The 22,714-nt window shown below is 41.7% G+C and overlaps 1 protein-coding gene across 2 annotated transcripts in view; it reads right to left on the bottom strand.

Moving 5' to 3' along the window:
- Positions 1-777: 777 nt before the first annotated feature.
- LOC146776044 (fatty acyl-CoA hydrolase precursor, medium chain-like) overlaps positions 778-22,714 on the bottom strand; it is a 316,465-nt gene continuing 294,528 nt past the window's right edge. For both annotated transcript variants that reach the window (XM_085638270.1, XM_085638271.1), the window contains exons 13-14: positions 22,183-22,255; positions 778-1,501 (exon numbers count right to left, since the gene is read on the bottom strand). In XM_085638270.1, the coding sequence (XP_085494396.1) occupies positions 1,315-1,501; positions 22,183-22,255 (260 nt within the window). In that variant the 3' untranslated portion in view covers positions 778-1,314. The remainder of the gene's footprint in view (positions 1,502-22,182; positions 22,256-22,714) is intronic.

Below are 22,714 nucleotides of genomic sequence, written 5' to 3'. Positions count from 1 at the left end.
GTACAACCCAAACATTGAACAACTCTTCGTTGACTTGGCAGTATACTAAAAGAACACAATTGCTGGGCGCCCCTATTCAATACCGTTACAGATTGGGTGAATGCCTATCCAGTGGCGCGCTCAACCTCATCCAGAGCCTATATAGGAAAACTCACAAATACCATATCAGAGTACTATAAATAATTCAAGTAGCATATGAAGGAATAGGTGAATGTGTGCAATATAAAAAAGATAAAATAATAGAATAACAGAATGACTGACAAGGTGATTCAGTGTTCTGCGGAATGCAAAACAACCATTTTGCATTTTACATCTCAAGGTCATTCTTAGTATGTAAAGTGTGAGGACCCTCGCAAGGAGGATGCAGCCACTGGAATCCTCACACCAGCCACTGTGGTAGAAAAGCACTTCTCCCAACAAGCAAAAAAAATCAGTAGCTTGCTCAGTTTGCTCTTGGCTTCATCCTCATTGGTATCAATGGCACAAAAACGAGTCTTGTTGCAGGGGGTATTTAGAAAGGTGCACAAGACAGTTTTGTGTTGTTAGTAGTCATTACCTTCCACAAAACTCTAAAAACAAGGCATTCTCATAAATCTTGGGTAATTACCTTGGCGGCCTTGAATTTGCAAAGTCAACTTTTTGCCTACTCTCATTAAAGCCAACAGACTTCCCATATGTAACTTCAGATAAGGAACCTTTTCAGCATACCACATGTAGGTTAATTAACTCATAAAATTAAATATGTACAAAAAAGAATTAATCATCACACTTGGCCAATTGAATTAAAAAAACTGAATTTTATTTGTAAATCTATGTTTTAATGTGCATGTAGTTTATATGATCCCATCATCAGTGAATAGTAAATCCTTTATTGCTCCCGCAACTGTAAAATCCAGTAATACAGACCGATAGATTAAACATAATGGTCGTGGACAGGGTTCACTGGTGACACAAAATGTATTAAGTATATAAAAGTATGTCTTGAATATAAACACAATTTACATAACGTTTTAGTTTAATTGGCAAATAATTGTTTCTAAGTTGTCATGGGATCCATATAAATGCTGGTTTAAATAACTTATATGTTTGCAACTATAGAAGGGATATTCAGAATGTATTGAGTTTACACAACTAGTTCCTGGTGAGTCAGAGCTCAAGCTCTAACCTGCTGTATTTAATTTGGTGTTCTGCCTTTAGTAGGGCAGAAAACTCAACTAGTATTTTTTGTTGGAAGAAACCCACACACTAATTATACCCTCATTGATTGTGGTAAATTAATAAATCACAATTCAAGCCCCATTCCTATGTGGTTTATCACAACTCTTCATGCTTTTTCCTTTGTGCATTAATTGCATCAAGTTTTTCAGGCAGGGTCTTGCTCCAGAAAGTCACTCGATGTTGCTTAAGTTGTTTTCCTGCTTTCGGATGTAGGCTTATCTGAAGATATTGCTCATCAGCAGCATACACTGGCCAGTCAGCTAAACCATCACCATTGGGGTTTCTGTAAATAGAACAGTGATAAAGTGAGTGATAAAGTGATATATTTAAAAAATAATAGCAGTTGTTAACAGAATTGATAATTATGTTTTATCTCAAGATATTGTTAATCAGTGTCATAGACGGGGGATTGAGCTACTCTATCGCCAATGGGGTTTCTATAAAGAACAGTGAATAGGTGATATTTGAAAATCATTACATTTGCTAACAGTTGATAATATTTTGAATGCAGCAACATGCTTATGTACTCTTGGGCTCTACAGTCTCATTCTAAAGTTGGGGATAAGACAAAGAGGCTATTGAAAGTTTGGTGGGCATCCTGCCAGTGTGGAGGAGGTTATATCATCCGCCGCCCTGGTAAATAACAGGCCACCATATTTGGAGGTATTTGCTTGTTTGGTGGAGATCTCTGGGCCTCCAAAAGAGAGACCAACACAGCAGGTCCTCAGACGGCACTGTTGGTTTGCTAAGTGGCCCCTATTTTTCATTCCCCACGCTGAGCACATATTTGTGTCTTTAAAAAAAAAAAAGTACCAAAACCATGAGTCTATATTAAAAATAGTAACAAAAAACTAATGGCCATAACACCCTTAGATATTTCTCCCAGGTTGTGGGGTTCATTTGTATTTTTTTTCTGTTCAGAACCTCCAGATTTATACAATACTGAACAGGAAAAAAAAATATGTCAGATTGTCTTCTCTAGATAGGGCAAACAGTCTAATTTACAAAGGTCAATGGCCAATGTCTGTGATGCCATCGATATAAGGTTCTGCTGGTGGAGCCAGCTGGGGCTTCACTGGCAGAAACATGAAGATTCACCTGAAGTGGATGTCCCTCCCGTTTGGTGAACAGGGTGCTTGGCTACAAGCACTAAACAACCTCCTTAGTCTTTTAATTTAATTTATGGAGTTAGTGCTAAAATGACTAAACAATCCACTGGAGGAATTTCAATTTTATCACTATGATTTAAAAGTTCTACTCATGTATTCTTCTCGGCATTTTGCCCTTCCAAAGTATCTCTTCCTAAATAAATCATAAATATTTTCATTAAAACCCATCACTAAATAAATGAAATACAAGACTTCTATTTGCCAACTGCCAATTTTATGTTTAAACATATTATTTTAACGTTTCAGCGATGCAAAAATGTGCAGACCATGTGTAGAAATAGAAGAAACAGAACCATTATAGATCAACTGTAATGCCTCAAAATTAAAGAGTTAGATGTAAGTACAGACATTTTGCAAATAGTGGGAGCAAATGCCCACAGAGTTTTTGATACCTGCCTGAAATTTTGGGGATGCCACTTAAGTACCGATAGGTCACTTCACAAAATGACCATTCAGAGAGGGTTGCAAAATTACTTGCATAATTTGTATTTATTAGGCAAGCTACTGTTTGTCACCCTCTATAATTTGCACAGAAGGATGGTGGCCTGCAAGAGACTGCAGAGCTTCATCCCCAAGTTCACATTTGCAAACAAAATACTTTCTTTTAAAGTGGCCCATGTCTCTGATAGGGGCAGGTTCCACTGTTAAAAAAATTAGCTTTTGGGAAAACATCAGGGAAGCAATGTTGTTGTTCCCTGGCCCAGTGTACACTTGCCTGAGGCCACTCAATGGAAACATCAAAGAGAAGGTGAAGCAGATATTGCAGCAACTAGGGTATCGGTATCTGATCAATGGTTTGCGACCACAGCTTTGGTCACCAAACGTTCAAATGTCACTGTGAATCACAGTTAGGAAGGGTCCCTCATTCATGTAGCCTCCTAACTCAGGTGAGAAATGCGTCTCGGAACTTCGTTTGCAAATCAGAAAAGCTTTTTGGACTCCAAAATGGGTTTACTAACTAATAAAACAATATTTTGTTATTGTGGATCCTCTGATCCTAAGAATTGGAGGGTCTGTGACTTGGAAAGGTCTTGCACATCAAGCACTGAATTGTGTATGTATATTGTGATGAAGTAGAAGAGCAAAGATGAATGTAAGAATTTAAACTTTTTTTTATTTTCACCCACAAAGTTTTGGACGAATGCTGCTGGTTTTGATGTAGGGCAAAATGAAATGCACCTGATGGTGGTCCGCCAAGGCCTAAGACCCCAACCCCCCATACGGATCTTTCAGGGGAGGGATAGCATCAAATCTCTGCAAGCAACAACATACTAGTACTTGGAAACAGATATGAGCTGAAAGACAGTGGGAAAACTGGAACAGACAAGTAATATCACACTTCAGTTTCAGTAAACTTGAAAGAACATCTCATGGTTAGGTCAGATGGGCCATTGCAAGAAAATAGATCACCTCAATCCACATCTGCTAGGGGAAGGGGCCAAGATGCACTAATCAAATAGGGCCCGCTTCCCCTCTAAGTGCTCCAGGTCCTCACACCCCTGTTTGAACACGTACACAGGATGAGACACCATGTGTCTCATCATGCCTTAGAACACATGCTGACAAACATTCACATGCTGCTGTAGAAACCAAATGTAATGGTCAGATAGCTTGGCACAATTAGCATTTAGCATAATATAATTACGCAGTGTGCAGTCACATAAACATATTCCTGCTTCCTCTAAATTCTGAGAATAGAAACTCACATTTGGGGCTTTCCACTTATCATGCACGGACACCGCTGAATGGTCAATAGGTTTTGAAACTAATATCTTGTGGTTTTTCTGCATAACTATCACTGCTTCCGAGCAGTACTTCGGGCATCAGATTTCAGCTTTAAGGAGGTGACATCTCCCCTGCAGCATTATATTAAACCTATATTACTTTTCCAATTGTGTCTTTGTTTTTTCTTTTTCAGATTTCCCTCCAACAAATTGGCAAGCCAGCCAGGAGTACCATTTGGCCTCACCAATTGCTACCATCTGGAATACAGTCTACATTCGTCAAATAGATTGCGCAATTTGAAAAAAGGTAAGTAGACACCAATTTCATTAAAGTTATGCTTATTCACAGGGTGGGCAGGACCTGAAGTTGGCATCTCTACGGTGAGTACATTGTGAATTCTCTTTTAATTAAAAAGTCAGCATTTGTCAATGTAATATGGAATATTTTTGTATTTGCATGCATGATTGTTTATGAATGATATGACACAATATTTATTGATCCAGGTGTTGATTCCGAAAGATATTTAGTGATCCCCGTGGTAAGACTGGAAGATACAGGGTATTTGAATAAACAGTGGAAAGTGGTCAAGGCAGAGTAGGACTTGAGAATGGGTCCCCCAGTGTAAGTTTGTCATTGCAGCAAAGGGATGGCTTTCCCGGTGTCATCAAACTTTACCCTGAGTAAGAATGGAATACTCAAGTCAGTCTGGGAATCCTACACCTAAAGGCTGGAAGTCACAATTGTAGTCAGAAATAGTGGTGTTTATTCCCCCTATGAATGTGGAGGGAAGTGACCAATGATTACCGACCTATTATGTAGTTTAGATTAAGGAATTCTGATTGATTTTAGAGGTAGGTAAAAGAAAAGTGTTTATGTCTACAAAAAGGCGATGAATATGTGTTCATACATGTAAATCAAAATGTGGCCACAGAGTAATGTTGTTATATAATGTATGTCACAAGACTTATAACTTAGGAACAAATTGACAGATTTTCTCTTATGATGGATAGTGTATAATTTCAGGAAAGGAAGTTTAAGTAATTGAGTGAGTTAGGCAAATATCTCAACAATTCGCGAGTGATCAATCACTACAGGTCCCTGATTTAGTTATCCTTCTTTATAACAGTCAGGTTGTTGCCTTCTGCCAGCATCATCTAATAATTCCTTAATGGGATAAATTCATGAACGCCTAGGTATTGATGATACATCATCTTTAGGTCTCCCAACAACATACATATACGTGACAGAATTAGATCAGGTGACTAATATAGAATACTTGAGTTATTATTTATCCAGACCTTAAGTTGGGAAGTTTATCCCATCTATGGATGTTGAGGGAAGTTATAAAGGAAGAATACAAGTGAACCTTCCTTTAGATCTTCATGTGTGTCACGGATGCCACTTCGTGGAGAGTGATATTGAAGTCACATTAATATTTCAGTGGGCCCACAGACAATCACTGTGGTGCACTTGGCCTCATTTACATGTTCCTCAAAGACCTTCAAAATGTAGGGATTTAGTACATGAGAAACGCATCAAAATGCCACATAAAAAATAAAACTTGGGACATATTATATACAGTAGAAACAACATTGGAACTAAATATAGGATTGTACACATTAGAACCGACCCATTGAGACAAGGGAATAATTACACACAATGGCTCAAAAGGTTCACCAAAGAGACATGGGATCCCCTGTAGAACACCAGGTTGGAGGAATCCATGGTGAAAAAGACCAGATAGTGTAGCATAGCGAGAAATGGCACAAAGCCACTAAACACCACACATACACCCGTTGCCCCAGGAGCCTGCCGGCCCTCCCACTGAGAAGAGACCACAGGCAGACCCAAAGGCAGTGCAAAGAAAAGCCACTCACAGAAACCAGAGGTAGGTTCACCAGCCCAGAAAAGGTCAAGAGGAAGCTCCTGAAATTTGACAAAAAACAGAGTGTCCTAGTGATAACAAAGCAGAAGAGGGGACCTCAAGTGAAAACTAAAGACACCATCTTATGTCCTCCTTAGTTGACTCACATCATCAAGGTAGTTAAATGCCATATAGTCAACGCAAATACCTTCTTTACATACCATCACTGATGCATAAAACACCCCCTTGACAACACACATACCAGAGTTTTGTTATTCAGTGAAATAACAGCACCTTCGGACCTCTTTCGATGTCTTCAGATATTACAGACTCAGTTCACCTATACCTATGGGTGTTACAAGGAAGCACACTTGAACATGACAATCAGTTGTGGGAGACCAGAGAGTGCATACAGATGGGAACACACCTAACATACAGACATATCCAGAGCAAAACTTGTCATGCTCCAAACATTGCTACTCATAGGGCTTAACCAGTTGCATCTCCCTTCACACACCTCAAGAGACATGTCCCTGCAAATACTCTAGGATTGGTTTGTTCCCAATTTACATGAGAGGATCACAATGTACATACACACTTGCACCATGTGCCAGCAGTATTCACCAAGCCCTACCTTGAACGTAATATCATCCACCATCCCTCGACTGCAAGGACCATGTAAGGAATTGCAAATTCTTCTCTTTGTAAGAACCTATTGCACAAGTTCTATTCTCTGGAAATAGCAAACAATGTGTGGGGTTCACTAATGTTTTTGTGTTTAGAAACAATGTGTGCGGTTCACTAATGTTTTGGTGTCCAGCCCTATGTTCTCTCCATTTAATAATACTATAGGCAAATAAACACTTATTTCTAATGATAGACAAGTGTTCACATCATTTGCTTGGATTAGCCAGATGGAGTGGTGGGTTTGCATTGTTTGATTATATTGATATTGTCAGATCAGTATTACAGACCATATGTACCACCACATGTACTAAGTATGACAGATGATAGAATATGGGTCAAACACAAAAACAACGTAGGCAAAATGCGTATCTACCCAATAAGGATTAATGTCAAGTCGAATTTTGCTCTGCCAAGAATACCATAGTACAAAATGCGTCAAAAGGGTCATAAAGAAAGAGAAACATTTCACATAAGGACCTCAACATTAGTCTCTAGGAGCCGAAAGATCCATTATTAGAATAAATATTGATCCTTTAGCCAGAGTAATTCAAATTTAAGGGTTACTGAGAAAACCTAAGCAGTGACTGTCATATGACTTAAATTGGAAGCATTTCTAAAATTCAAATATGTGTGTCACAGAAGCATCCCGCAAGAACATTGTCATCAACATCAAAGTGTTGTAGTCTTGCAGTGGCCTCATAAACACCATAACAAATAGTGACAATACTAACTATTATCCCCATATCAGAACTATAACTCCACACCCTCAGGTTTGAGGGCTAGAAGATTTAACACCCCAAGACACAGAGACAGATGAAGCATTATTGAACAACATAGACAGGGCAATGCAGCACATAGATCGTTGTCTTGAGTGTGACTTTGAGAGGAACTTTGACACAACTAGAATTGATGCGTTAGTTGGAAACTATACAAAGCCTGTTGCAGTTGTCCGACCAATGGTGAGGTACTCTCTAGAGGAGTAATCGGATTAGTAATGTTGAGGAAAGGTAAAATATGTGTTAATTGATTCACCCCCTCCTGTTCCATTGTGACCTGGAACAGTGGCCATCTTGGCCACTAAGAATTGGTTGTGCTGTCTCCTATTGACACTATTTGCCTTGATAAACACACCAGGATAAGATCACAATTTTAACACATGCCAGACAGTGACTGGAAGAGTAATGAACACATCTGTGCCACTAACTAGACATAAGTTGCAGACTGACAGTGCACCCGAATTTGTACAAACTGAAATGATTGCCTACATGTCTGAGATAATAAAATCAACAAAGTTCTTTTCTAAACAGGCTACCCATACATCTGACAAGCACACCACTGCACCTTCAGCGGATAACCAACAGATGCTCATACCATTGGGAACTCCAGTATACATCAGGAACTTTGGGCCTCTTTTATACAAATATGACGCAGCACAAAGCCTCAAGCAATTTTGCTGCGCCAAGCTGCATAATTTTAAAAGCACAGAGATGAGTCTTACTAACAACAATATGCTGCATCTGTGTGGAATGCGAACATATAGAGACGTACATGGACAGGAACTGCAACACACCCTAAAGCAACAATGAAATTAACACAATGGTATCTATGTTTCAGAGGAAATGGGGCAATAAAAGTTGCCAGTAACCTCAATCGTAACACCACCATATACAATATGATATGCAGGGGGGCCCCACTAGCCTAATGGACCACTATTGGCAGTGCAGCCCTGGCTCCACATGCAACTACCTTCGAACTGGAATGGCCACTGTTCCCTGGTCACTTTTCACACCCCCACTCTGGTAATACCAGGAGTGGACACTTCTACATGACAATCACATGAGCCATCCAACTACCTTGCTTCCCCATCATCAGAAGAGAAGAGCTGCAGAATGTTATGGCACTTCTGTATGACAAAAAGGCCCACAGGACCACAGACTATTGATGCCCAGCTGTTCTGATGAGTTTCCTTCCATTCATTCAGGCAAAAGCAAATGCCTGATGGTTGCAAATAGTTAGGTGGGAACTGATGAAGGTGAACAATGCTACAGAAGACGGATCAATGCCACAAAAGAAGAGCATCCTTAACACTTATGATCATGCAGCACCGTTATGTACTTGACCTTACGATGGCCATGGAGAGGGGCGTATGCATCAACGCAGATAATGGGACATATACCGAGGCAGTTCAGACACTGTATGACCCGCAAAAGAAATGGTCAGTGAGGGAGGTACCCCTGACAAATGGTTCAAGGGTTGGGTTGATTGTTGCCATCCTGGATGGATGGTTGTTCAAGGTCTTTCAGCCTTTTGTGTACAGTTGTTATTGATGTGTTGCACTATCCAGCTAGTGATAGCATGCTGCAAGAGGATGTCAACTAAGGTGGGAGGAGTGTTCATGGTTAGAAAATACATTGAGGTAGCAAAGGGACAGGGTAGTGAGCATGAGATAATCCTTGCAGAAGATGAGAGGTTAGGAGAGATAGTTGAAAAATCAACTAGAGGGGGGAATGATGGAGGGCAAGATTGAATGCACCCTATAGGGGTCCGAGAAGGTCTAAGATCCCAGACCCCCACACTTATCTCTCAGGTTAGGGATAGCCTCAAAGCTATGCAAGCTGTGACAGACCTGTACTTGGAAAAAGATATGTGCTCAAAGACAATGTGCAAACCTAGAACGTAAAGTCAAATCGGACTTCAGTTTCAGGAAACTTGAAAGAACATCTTTTAGTTAGGTCAGATAGGCCATTGCAAGAAAATAAATCACCACAATTCACATCTGCTAGGGGAATGGGCTGAGATGCACCAATCACATAAGGGCCCGCTTCCCCTCCTCACACCCCTACTTGAACACATACACAGGATGAGACACCAGGTGTCTCACCATGCCTTAGGACATATGCTGATGAAAATGTGCATGCTGTTGCAGAAACCACATGTAGAGGTCAGAGGGCTTGGCAAAATAAATCACATGTAAAGGTCAGATAGCTTGGCCCTAAAAAAAACTTTAGCACGATATAACCACTTTCTGTGCTGTTACATAAACATATTCTTGCTTAACTTAAATTGCGAGAACAGAAACTCACATTGGGGCTTTTTCACCCACCATGCATGGAAACTGCTAAAAGGTTAATAGGTTTAGAAACTAACATATTGTGGTTTTTCTATATAAATATTGCTGCCTGTGAGCAGTACCTCAATACATCAGGTTTCCGCTCCACAGAGGTGACTGATCTCCAACAGTTTTCTGACTCTGAAATGCACTGGACCCTGCTGCTCAGGCCCCCAGCTCTGACAAAGCAAAAAGATAATCCTTTGCCATGCCCATGCCTTCCTTTTTAATATTAGTATGCATCCTCGAAGTTAGAAAAAGAGGCTGAACCATGCAAACCCGCACCTGCTGCACCAACTGAGTGAAGAGAGGACTTCAGAAAGAGATGTTCTGCTCCGGTTACTGAACTCAGGGAGAGAGACTGTGAGGGCTGGACCTGCTCCTACTTGTTCCAAGGACCAGTAAGTGGACTACAAGGGTTAGATGGTTAGCCTTCTGTTAAGCTTCAGGGATGCAAAAGCTAAATAAGCCCTGCACCTGCATAGTGCCCAGCTGACCAGTTTGCCTTGGACTTGCCGTGGATGCTGCTGGTGTAACCAAGAGATCGAGTTCTAAAAATCCACGAGGTCCCTCTCAGGTCCTTGACCCTTGGCTGTTGCTGGAGTGGACTCTTTCTTGACACAGGACTGCTACATGTGAGCCAAAGGAAAAGATGATGATTTCTGATCCCAAGGCTCCTAGACTACCGCTAAATGCTGGTTTGTGGATAGCCTTGAACACTGTTGAGAACCCGCCGAGAACCGAGTCCTTCATTGGAACTCCCTGAAATTAGCTGATCCATCAGCGTTGAATTCAAGACCGGAGTCAAGTTAGAGAGGACCTCGCAGTTAACGAAATGAAGAATATTTCTGAGTGCCAAGGAAAACTTTTACCAGGACCAACGTGGCATCTGTAGAACTCTGACTTCCATCACGATTGAAGTTACAAGAAAAAGGGTCACAGTGGCTGACTGCTTATAGATTTATGTACATAGAACTAAAATCAAAACCTATAAGTAAATCAAAACGTCACAACACAGAAAGATGATTTACTATGATTTAATGTTGCATCACAGAAAAAGAATCAATCAAAACATATGAATATGAAATAAATCAACATTGGTACACATCGGTGCTCAGAAAGGGAGGGAGGGGTGAGTGCTCAGGGAAAATTGGGTGATTACGTGAAGGAACGGAAAGGCAATGTGGTTCAAATACATCCAAATAGTTTAGAACCAATCCGGTCTTTAAATCGACGAAACAATATACAAAATAAACAGAACACTCTAGGCACAGATAAAAAAAGTCTCTGTTGCCCACGTTTGAAATTGATACAAATATGTCAACGTTTCGACCACTCTTGTCATAAAGGCTGCTTCATCCTTTTCATGGGGTCTTCATCAGGACTCAACGTGATAGTGTGGGAGGGGATGAAGCACCTTTGGGAAGCAGCACAAAAAATCTGGCTGTATTTTCAAAATGTGGGCCGAGTTGGCTCTTGTAAAAGTAAAGCAATTCCAGTATTAATTAGGAGAAGGGTGCCAAAAGTACACCTTGTTGTCCCTTGAATGGTTGATGAGTAACCGTCGGCAGGCTCCGGTCATCATTCTGTGCTGTGACGTTTTAAATTACTTAATGGTTTTGAATTTAGTTCTATGTACATAAATCTATAAGCAGTCAGCCACTGTGACCGTTTTTCTTGTACCTTTGTCTACCAGGGTCCAGTGGTCCTATGGGTTACCCCATTTAGAATACTCTTTTCCATCACAATTGGTCTGAAACCTTGACTTTTTCCTGGACCCTCACATTCAGGGTTTATAGACTACTGCTAAGAGTAAAGAGTAAAAAGCAGTGATTTACAAACTTTAAAATAACTTTTCTATACTTTTTGGAGCGAAAAGCAGTGATTTATGAAAACCTTGCAAAAATTATAACTCCTGTTCCCTTCATCTGATTTTTGTTGCTATGATGTCTATTTGAAGATAAAAAATATACTCTACTTTTATAAATTGGAGTTGGTTTTTATTTTGTGTTCTGTCTTACTTATTGACTATTTTGGCCTAGATAAATGCTTTACACTTCCATTGAGTTACACCTGACTGCTCTGTGCCACAGCTACACAGCACTGAACTAAGATGTAATGTAGAGTAAACCGAAGTGGACCTGATATGGATCAGTGGCATTATTACATGACATGGGAGAACATAAAGGAACGAGAGGGTAAACTAGGATAAAAAAAACTATTAGAATAGAATAATATACAAAAAAATATTCCTTCATTTAGCCTGTATGTACAGATGGTGTTTGGTGTAGTTCAAATATTTATGTGGCTGCAAGGTTAAGGGTTGCTCAGTATGGCAAACACTGAGTTCTTAATTCAAGTAAACTTAGCTCATTGCTAAGCATGAAATGCAGTTTCACTACAATGGATGGAGAAAGAGACAGGTGTAGTTCCAGAGGGTCAATTGTTTGTGAATGATTTGTGAATTTTGTTGTGAGATCCCTTCTATCCTTCTATATATGAGTGATTTTCTATAACTACATTTATTAACAAAAACAGTGGAACTTAAGAGTCAAACTGTCTCTTTATTCACAGAATTCCATGGAGTATATCAGCCAGATTGTGTATTGATATATATCAGTTGCAAGATGTCAATGCCACCTGGTATATTAGGGTAAAGCACCAGAAAGGTCTTGGGTGATAAAAAGAAAATTGTACACTGATTGAGTGTTATTACAATTTGCCATACTATAAAACATAGATTGAAGGTATTTGCTCATTAAAATTATTTTCCCAACTTAAAATCTGGGCATGATATGGTAAAGACAATTTAGACATTGTGGTTGTATGAAAGCTTAGTGCATCCCACTGGCCTCACTGTCTGCTGCCTGCAAGGACCTCCCCCTGTCTCCCCTGTCTTTCCTGTATTTCTCATTCTTCTCTCTCTGTTTTAATCTTACCTTCTCCCTCAGTATCAAATATACTTGACACAGGGACTGAATCACAGACTTTTTTGGGGGGTTGTTGGGATGTAAAAACCAGCTAGAAACGTTTCTACCAATACAGGTTGTTTTTTTAGTTTTTTATTATAGCTTATCATAAAGTAATTTGTTTTAAATGCTATATGGGCATTATGTGCAAAGCCCTGTTAATATGCCAGGAGAGTGTATAAGCTGATTTGGGCAGTAATGAGCGGAAACAACAGGAGCTGAACCCCTCAATCACATTTAGATTGGAAACATATTTGACTCTAAAGGCTAGAACATTGCCGGCCCTTGACGCTTCAAAGTCAGAAGTGAAGCCAAGCCTAGCTTCTTGATCAAACAAGCATTGTACATGGACATCAAAAAAGATGCTCTCACTATGGGCACAGTCCCTCACAAAGGGCCTCAGCACTCATGGTGGAGGGTGCCCAGTAGTAGGGAAGTCTCCGAACTCAGGGCAGAATCTCTGCAATGAGAATTCTCATTGCAGAGACTGCACCCTGAGTTCAGAGACTCCCACATGGCTCCGGGGCCTCTGCCACAAGTGCTGAGGTCCTTTGTGGAAGTCCAAAGTTGTGGGGGATTCTTGGAACTCAGGGCAGAATCTCTTCAATGAGAATTCTCACATAACAGCAGGGCCTACGCCACGAGTGCTGAGGCCCTTTCAGAACCAGGCCCTCAGTGAATATCTTCTCCATGAAACATTTTCCAGATACAGGATCAAATCAGGTCACAGCTCAGTCCCATAGATAAATGGTGCTTACTGGTGCTTTAGTTGGCACTGCTCCTTTCAGGCTGAGAGAATCCTACATTAGCTACTGTTCAGCCATGGTCACTGGACAGTGGAGAGTGGCTAGCTTGCGTTCACTATACAGCACTTGCCACACTTGACTGAAACTGATTGTGGGGAAAAGTATTAGCGTGTCTGCATCAGCATGGTAGCACCATGTGCACTTATGCCTAGATTATGAGCATTTTGTCTCACTGCATAGGTGCACTGATGTTACATATGTGTCTGTTGCATACAGCAGTGGTTCTTAACCTGTGGTTTCAGGAGCCCGGGGATCTGTCACTGTTCAGACAATTAAATAATATTAGCAGATTAATAAAGTATACATAAATAAAGGATCACAAGGTAACACAAAACAAAACATATTGTACTGTAAATATAAAGAAATTTGAAATTGTAAGCTTAAAATTAGTTGGTGTCCTTGGATGGATTGGCAGAGCAGCCAAAGCAGAGTAAACAGAATAACAAATAGTTGATGAGTGGCCTCAATTGAAGCTCAGACAGAAAAAGAAAGCCCACATTAGGAACTTAAGGACAAAGTGTTATGCTACAGTCTAGCATACAGCTTCAACTTTTAGAATTAAATTACAAATTAAGGAAAGCTTCATAATTCCCATTAAATAATACCAAATTTAATTTTCTATAATTGTTTGTGAATTAAATTAACTACTTCACAATTTGTGAATTTGTTTAATGTATATTCATTTCTGTATTTTTGTGTATTGTTTTAAGGTTTAAATTGTAGCCTCTGCTTAGACCGTGGTCCCCAGCTTCCAATAATGACTCCATAATAGGCCCGGATTCCAGTAATGATTTGTTGCGGTTCCCTGGATTCCAGTAATAATTCAGTGTGGGTCCCTGGAATACAATAATGACTCAATGGGGGTCCACAGATCTCAAAAGGTTAAGAACCACTGGTGTTGAATGTGACCGATACATCAACAACAAAAATTATTGGCAATTTCAAATGAATCAGAATAAATCTGTATTAAATTTTGCATTTGCTTTACCCATCCAGCTGCATTTCAGAGCTACAGATTTAATGTCAGGACCTGAGGCTCAGATTATGCATTTCTCCTTCCATATTTTAACTTAGCAGCCCAATTAAACAACTATAAGCAAGATTGAAGACTACACATCCCATGAGTATTAAGAAAGACATTATAATCCAGTCCACCAATAGCCATGCACCGACCACTATATTGACATCATCAAGGGAAATAACGTAATCGTTTTTTGCTGCTCAGCAGCCAGATAAGTGTTTTTCCTTGATTGTCTTTTCAGTTTGTTAGATATTGGCCTTGTATTCCATTACTGATAAATCTTCTCAATCATTCATAACAACTGTTATCCCTGCAGCACAACAGTTAATTGTAAAGTTTCCCCGTCCCAGCACTACTGCTCTTACTATGCCCTGGTGCGGGGTAGTTCGAGATGTGGCCTGAGGGCCCACTACAGAGCTCTCACCCTGAACCTCGAGCAGAGCTCTGTGCAAAATTCCTGATTGACTCAGGAGCCTTGGAGGATGTGTTTTACTGCCTAGGAGGGCTGCAGGATGTTTTTTTCTTGGGCACTCGGAGGCTGCGACTTCAACATCCGTGCTGCTGCATTGACACCCTAAGGCCACTAGAGGGTAAGTGTGCGAGGAGCCTGTGAGTCTCGCTCATATGCGATTCTGCATTCCAATGCAGTGAGCAGTGACAGCGGGCACGCTGGTCTCTCCTTATGAGGCTCTGGGTGCTTTTCTTGTGAAATAAGTGTTCATTAACTCCTGTTGATTACACAGAGTTCCCTGATAATTCTGGCTTTCATCCTGGCCAGGTTTTCCTTCGAGGCAGATCTTTTTTCTAACAAGCCTTGGCTAATCCCCCATTCAATCTATTTACAGATGTACCTGGCAAATACTGGAAGTGGAGGAAGACCAGGCATTTTTACCCTCAATGGAGGGCTGGTGGATATTTTGGAAGTCTCTTTCGAAAGGACCACATCCTCCACCATTGGACGCATTCAAAAGATTGCGCCTGGCCTTCTTGACAAGATGAGTGGTGACCCAAGAATAGTCAGGGAGCTGAGAATCCTGGGAATACTGCCGCAGATGACTCTTTCCTCCCTTCGGACTATGATGCTGGGGAAGATTCCGTCAATGCAGATTCTAGGGATGAACTAGGCCCCAGTAGACCATGGAGGCTGGAAAGCAGCCCTAAACATCCCAGGTACGACCTTCCAGGTAACTCTGACACCACGGGGTTGGTTGACCCACCAGTTATCTTCAAACATGACGATATCTTTCACCCCATTCCTCGTGCTGTACCCGAGCATCAAAGGTTGCTCAATGTGTGAGCAGCCACAGCAGAAAACCCCTTGATAAATAGGTTTGGGGAAGACTTAGGGCAGAATGTCATAGGCCATCTCTGGCAGGGAAGGTAGCACTCACCCCAATATGGCAAAGGAAACCTGGGAAACTGGGAATCTGATTGAACCCAACATCCTCTCAGGGTGGGCCCACAATATTCTGCATTCTGTGGTACACCAATTGTGCCCTCTCCTTGGAATGCAGGAGGTCACTTTTGGTCAAAATAGGCCACCTCAGAAGCAAGCCAGGTGGCAGATAGAGGTTGGTACTGAGAACCTTTTATTAAGGAGCTCTCCAAATCTGTTACTAAATTTTTCTGCCTGGACAAGGTGCAACAATCTATGCATAAGGTCTTTGGTCAAAAGATTTTTGGTGGGACTAGGAGAGGCAGGGGGCACTCACCCAGCTGGTCCTACAATGTAACTCTCCACAAATTACTGACCAAGAGAGCCATGCAGTGACGAGACAAGATTCCATTAGATTCAGGGGATTTTTACACTCTAGTGGTTCTAGGTGAGGAAGAGGCGGCAAGGGCGCCTTCAGAGGAGCTTCCAATGATTCAGGAGGAGCTAATGGTAAGCAATACCCTTTCTTCCGCAGCAAGTTTGGGATGCAGGTTATGCTTCTTCCTCTCAAATTCGAGAGCCATAACTGCGATGCATAGGTGCTTTAAACGGTCCAGGGTTTTCTGATAGAATACCTAGGGACCCCTCAACAGAGGATCCGGCTGCTGACTTTGACCTTTTCTCTAGACGCCGATCACCTTCAAGAAGGCACTCAAGACCTGGCTCTTTGGTTAATGGACCTGCGACCCCCCTCCCCCCCAGCACCTTGAGACCCTGACGGGTGAGTAGCACACTTAATAACCCCCTGATTGATTGATTGATTGAGATAGAGCGGTAATTACTCTACTGGAGAAGGGAACTATAACCCCCACCTCTCTACACCCTAAAGGCTTTCTAATCACCCTATTCCTGGATGAGAAGAAGAATAAATGGTTTCGTCCAGTCATAAAGCTGAGACAATTCAATAAATGAGTGTTATATCAGCACTTCAAAATGGAGGGTATGCATCTGCTCAGAGACATTCTTCAGCCGAACGACTGGCTAGTAAGGCTATACCTCCAAGACGTCAGTTTTACAGTTCCCATCCCCCCCATCAGCTCTACCTTCAATTTGAAGGTAGAGGTTGAATCTATCAATTGACATGCCTTGCATTTGGTCTTTCTCTCGCCCCTTGGTGATTTACCAAGATAATGCAACCAACCATGGAATAGCTCAGAGCGAGAGGAATCAGGCTCATCGTCTATCTAGATGATATTCCCCTCATGCATCAGGATCCAACATGCCTGCGAGAACAGCCCCAGATGACAATCTCCCTTCTGAAAAACCTGGGATTCATCATAAATTATGAGAAGTCAGAGACCACCCCGTCCGATCAGATGGTTTTTTGGGGGCTCTTCATCAACTCTATTCACCAATCACTGAAACCGCCTCAGAAGAGGATTGTCTTGATATGCAGGGAACTTCGGCAGATGCTGGAGAAGGAAGCAATTTTTCCAGAGCCTCTGCTCTACATGGCTCTTCAGAGACTAAAGACAGTTCATCTCAAGTATGGCCAGAACTATGTCGCATAGATTTTCCTCAAACAAGAAGCTTGTTTGGCGATCCTCTGGTGCCTGGAACACACTCAATCTTGAACTGCAGTGCCATTTCCGGGTCCGCCTCAGACAGCACAATAGAACCAGATGCAAGTTTTCTGGGTTGGAGGGCCCGATATGAGGATATAACCACCGGAGGTCCCTGGTCCCAGAGAGGAAGAAGCCTTGCATATCAACTGTCTGGAGCTTCCCAGTGTGGAATTTGGTATCATAGAAAGTGTCCTACTCCATCCATCTCAAATGGACAATGTGTCAGGGGTGAGATATATCAACCAACTCAGAGGAACTCGCTCCAAGGCCCTAGTGAACCTAGCAAAGGACTTTTGGACATTCTGTCTATTCCACAAGATATCAGTGATGGTAGAATACCTCCAGAGGAAGCTCAATTGAGCAGCGGATTGGCATTCCAGACACCTGCCCTGTGCCTGGTGGCTAGACCCTCGCCTCTTACAGGCTCTGATAAACAGATGGGGACCATGTCAGGGCGACCTCTTTGCCTTAAGTCTGGATCATCAACTCCCATGATTCTTCAGCTGGTGCCCGGATCCCCTGGCAGAAGCTATGGATGCATTCCTGCAAGACTGAAGCTGGATCACAGGAGACCCATTTTCACCCTTCTCGATGATCAGCAGGCTGACCACCCAAGACAGGTGTCTATGAGTGGAAATGGTGTTGGTGACACTTCTTTGGAGATCACGAGTCTGGTATCCAGTTCTTCTGGAACTCACTGTGGATTCTCCAATCCTTATTTCCCGGACTCCACACCTGCTGACAGATGCTCACAGCAACTTACATCACTTGGTACAAGAGGGGACTCTCTAACTGATGGCATGGAAGACTACAGGACACGTTGGGTGGTCCTGGGATTATCACAAACAGATGCTTGTTTCATCAGCAAAGCATGGGCGGATTTACCAATTAAGTGGTACAAATGTACATGGAATAGATGGTCATGCTGGTGTGTGTGAAGGAGTTTTGATCTCATGGGGTCAGATGTAGTACTGATAGTCAACTTCTTGTCGGAGCTAGCAGAGAAGGGTCTGGTTTACAGGACCATCAATATTTGCTGCTTAGCTATTTTGGCAGGCCATTTCCCTTTTCAAGAACTATCAGCTGGAGAACACCCGCTGGTGTCTAGGGCACTGAGAGGGATCAGCCTTTTGAGACCTCTAGCCCCCAAATATTCTTTTCTTTGGGATGTTAATTTTGTTCTGAAACTTTTGAAGTCCTGGCAGGACAATGAATTTCTCTCAAGGAAGCAATTTACAGGTAACATGGTGATTTTATTATGTCTCATAACCTGCAAACATGTGTCAGATGTTAGAGCTCTAGACATTTCAGTCAGACTTGTTTCCCCCAGAAAGGGTATCCTTCACTATGTCGAGAAGAACTAAATCTAACACTAGTGTGGTTCAATATCCAGATTTCGCCAAACATTCAAAGTTATATGTGGTGCACAGCCTAAAGCATATGAGACCATGACCAAGGAGTTTCGTCCTCCAGGAACATCACAACTTCTCATTGCCTTAACAAAGCCTTTTAAGGCAGTCTCCACTCCAACCATGCTGGGTGATGTGGGTCATGCAAGAAGCTGGTATTGATACCTTCGTTTTTGGTGCTCATTCTAGCAAGTATCCAATGACTTCCAAAGCCTTTCTTTTTCAGCAGTCGCTTGGAGGATATCCTGAGTGTGGCTGATTGGTCTTTTGACTTCACTTTTAAGATGTTTAATTTTAAACCTATTGTAAATGTGGTTTTGCTGGTGGTTAATCAGATTTAAACTTGCATAATCTCAGCATCCAGCCCTGACATACAATGTAAAACTTCCTAGCTATTGTGAAAGAAAGTTTAAATTATATTAAGGGCATGGAGGCGAGAATTATCCCTCCCAGTTATGCTTTTGTATGCCATGGGTCCTCCCTTCAGTGATAACTGACACTTTCTTAGTTTAAGTATTTTATATATGTTATCTTACAATGTGTTTTCAAACTGTTATTCTGGTGTGTTCAAGTATTAAAATGCTCTGGTGTACTCCTATGGTAGGTAAGGGTGATTTGCAACCTTGTATGTTTCTTTTAGGAGCAGAGTAGAAGCAAGAATTTAAGTTATGATGGATAATGTTACACTTTGCAGAAAGAAAGAGGGAGTGCTTGTTGTTTATAATGTCGATATAGTCGTTGGTGCATTGCTATTAGAGGACTGGACTATGATTTCTTTTTAAAGGCTCATGGAGTATGTAGTCTTTATTCTTGCTCATAGTTGTTTAATTGGACTGCTCAGTTAAAATAAAGAAGGAGAAATGCATAATCCTCGCCTCTGTGTCCTTAACAGAATTGGAACTTTCCTTCACAATAGCTAGGAAATTTTACATTCTGTGCACAAACATCAGGGGAGGGAGTTGCCAAAAAAATAAGCGTTTTCAAGTTCGTTTCCGTAGGAAGCCTTTTCTCACAGTTACAGCAACTGAAAAAATGGAGGTAGCACTTTACTCAGAAGGCATGCATTTTGGGGTTTGATGTAAATCCACTCAGTTGCGTATTTTAGAAATTAGCTGTACAAAAAGGCATGAGGTGAGCTTGAACTGGTTAATCTTTTTGTATGTCTTTGCAGACAACAAACTACATGACACATGTTTGAATATTTAAAATAATGTTATTCATTGGTTAGGAGCTTGTATTTTTCTTGTTACACATTAAATATGAGGAGAGGATGTTGTGTAGTGGCCAGAGCTGCCGACTCCGGTCTGGGGAACCTGGTTTGGGTCTCAGCATCAACTCAACATCCAGTGATTCTGGGAAAATCACTTAATCTCGCCGTGTCCATGGACAGCGCCTGGATACCCTCACGAGTGATAAGCTCTGTTATATAAATCCACTAATTGCAATTACACATGTGAGTCTTGTATAAGTGATAATTTTGATGCACAGGGGAAAACAACTTTACAGGAATGGCAAGATACGATGACATCTGTTGAAGTGCAGCATAGAGACCTGTCCCTACAGGGAAGGAAATTAGTTTTTTTTTTTTTATTAAATTTTTTGGCACAATTTCAGATGCCATTCTGAATAAACAAATTATGTGGTGCAGTTGCTGTTTCAATTGAAAAGGAGTTAAATGATTCTAGTACTACTTTGGAACACTACTGTGTGAAATTGGCAGTCATTTAGCGTGTTAGGTTTGAGTTTGGTATCAGGCACATCTGCCATGGAGGGCCAAAGTTAAAGGGGGACACAAACTTTACATGTTCGAATAATGTAGTTGTTGTTTGATGAATCTGCTTGAAATTTGGCAGTCCATTAGAAAGCTAAATTCATTGATGGGATTCCATGCTTTTTGCAGATCCATAAGGAAGTGGCAAAGCAAAAGGGCAACTATGAAAAAAAGCTACAATTTGCTGATAACGTTGGAATCACTTGATAGACCTGCGCAAAAGCAGTTTCCACAAGGCATACTGTAACCAGAGGATACCAGTCCCTTTGTTGGGAGGTTGGAGGCCAAGCAAAGCTGGTTCAGAGGGATGGCGCTGGAACCTGGGCCTGGCCGTAGACAGGCCCTAAGGCTAGAGAACACAGTACTGATCAAAAAGACCATGTACAGCCGAGCCGGTGGGTTGGGGTCTGATGAGGACTTAACCTGAGGCCAAGCCCTCTTTGTGAGTGTGCTAAGCAAAGCTAAAGGCAATGCGCAACTGGATTGGTGTCACAAGGGCTTGTGACCACAACCCGCTATGTATGCTCAAAATAAATAAACACTAAACATGAGGCATGGGGGCTAAAGCCGACCCTGTGCCCAGAACAGCACATGGCCAAAAGCTGTATGCACCTGGCCAAGTTGTGCAGTTCATGGTAGTGGGGCATACCACATGTCTTGGCCTGCTCCACAAGCCCACTGCTCTCCCCCACAGAGTGTGGCACCATGCCCGATTGTGAGGAGGCTAGCGTAGGTCCTGGCTACAAGCAGAAGAACATAAGAATTGGGTCCCCTGGCAGAGGGTTTGGTGCAGGAGCCTAGCCACAGGTGAGGCTCTGCTCCCCGAGTCCTCTGCATACAGTCATCGACCATGCACAGTAGACACAGCCAGGCTGCGTTTGTAGCAGGGTTTTGTGGACCTTGGCTCACAAAGACTTCCGTCCATATTGCTGCAAAGGTGCCAGAACTTGCAGAGGTTCCTTGATCCAAGACCATCTCTTAGGGTTAGCTATTCTTCTTCTGCATTTACATATATTGTCCTATCTATGTTGGCAGAGTTCTGCCCTCAAAGCGTAGTGTACATTTATCCTCATTGCTGTATGATAAGGTCTACTGTGCAGTCGACTTCCCCTTCATGAGAAGAAGTACTTCCCCATGTGACTCACTGGTCAAGACCCCAAGGACAAAGGGATCAAGCCCTGCTCTCCACAATGTTAAGGCATTTTGATGAGAAGGATTTAGGCAACAAGGAGTTCCAGTCAGGTGAAGGCCAGGAGGTCAACCAAGAAGGGGAGGGACCTTTTGCCCCTCTTTCTATGTCTGTTTATATATACACTCGGCAAGATATGTAAAGATGTGCGAACAAGACCGAACAAGTAGCAGGAAGAGTTCAGAAGGCTAAGCATTATATACTAATACAGCAAATAGGTTTTTCCTTCATTAAGTAATCCTTACCCAGTCCTTGCAAAGTTTGCCCAATATTTCATCATTTTTTTGCTAAGGTCCTTCTCCTCGTCAGTAGCATTACCTAGGAGAGGGTATGATAAAAAACATAATTATACACGAAGGTTTAAAACAAATATATTGCAAAACAATATTTACATTTACTTCGGTTTTGATATCAAGTACATGTTCATAAGTTTAAAATGTCCTCGGTGTGAATACAAATTTGGGGCCTAGGCAAGCATCCATTTCAAGAATTAACACACCAACATGCTTTACTCATTACTACTTCAGCACAGGGAGCCAGCTCGGTTTTACTCAACTATTACATTCAAATTATGCCAGGCACTTCAAAGGTAAGCATGGTTTGGTCCTCTTATCCAAAGCAAGAGTTTACTTTTCATCCATGCAGTGGCTCTCAAACTATCTTCAAGATATCGAATCCCATGATTTTATGCTAATTGTATGTTAAGTGCACAGCAAAATGATCTGTGAGGGCAAAAGCGATAAAAACTAAGGGCCTCGTTTAGAAGACGACAGACCG

This window comes from Triturus cristatus, chromosome 12 (genome assembly GCF_964204655.1).
Source record: "Triturus cristatus chromosome 12, aTriCri1.1, whole genome shotgun sequence".
NCBI lineage: Eukaryota > Metazoa > Chordata > Amphibia > Caudata > Salamandridae > Triturus > Triturus cristatus.
This window is presented reverse-complemented; position numbering and strand designations above follow the sequence as displayed.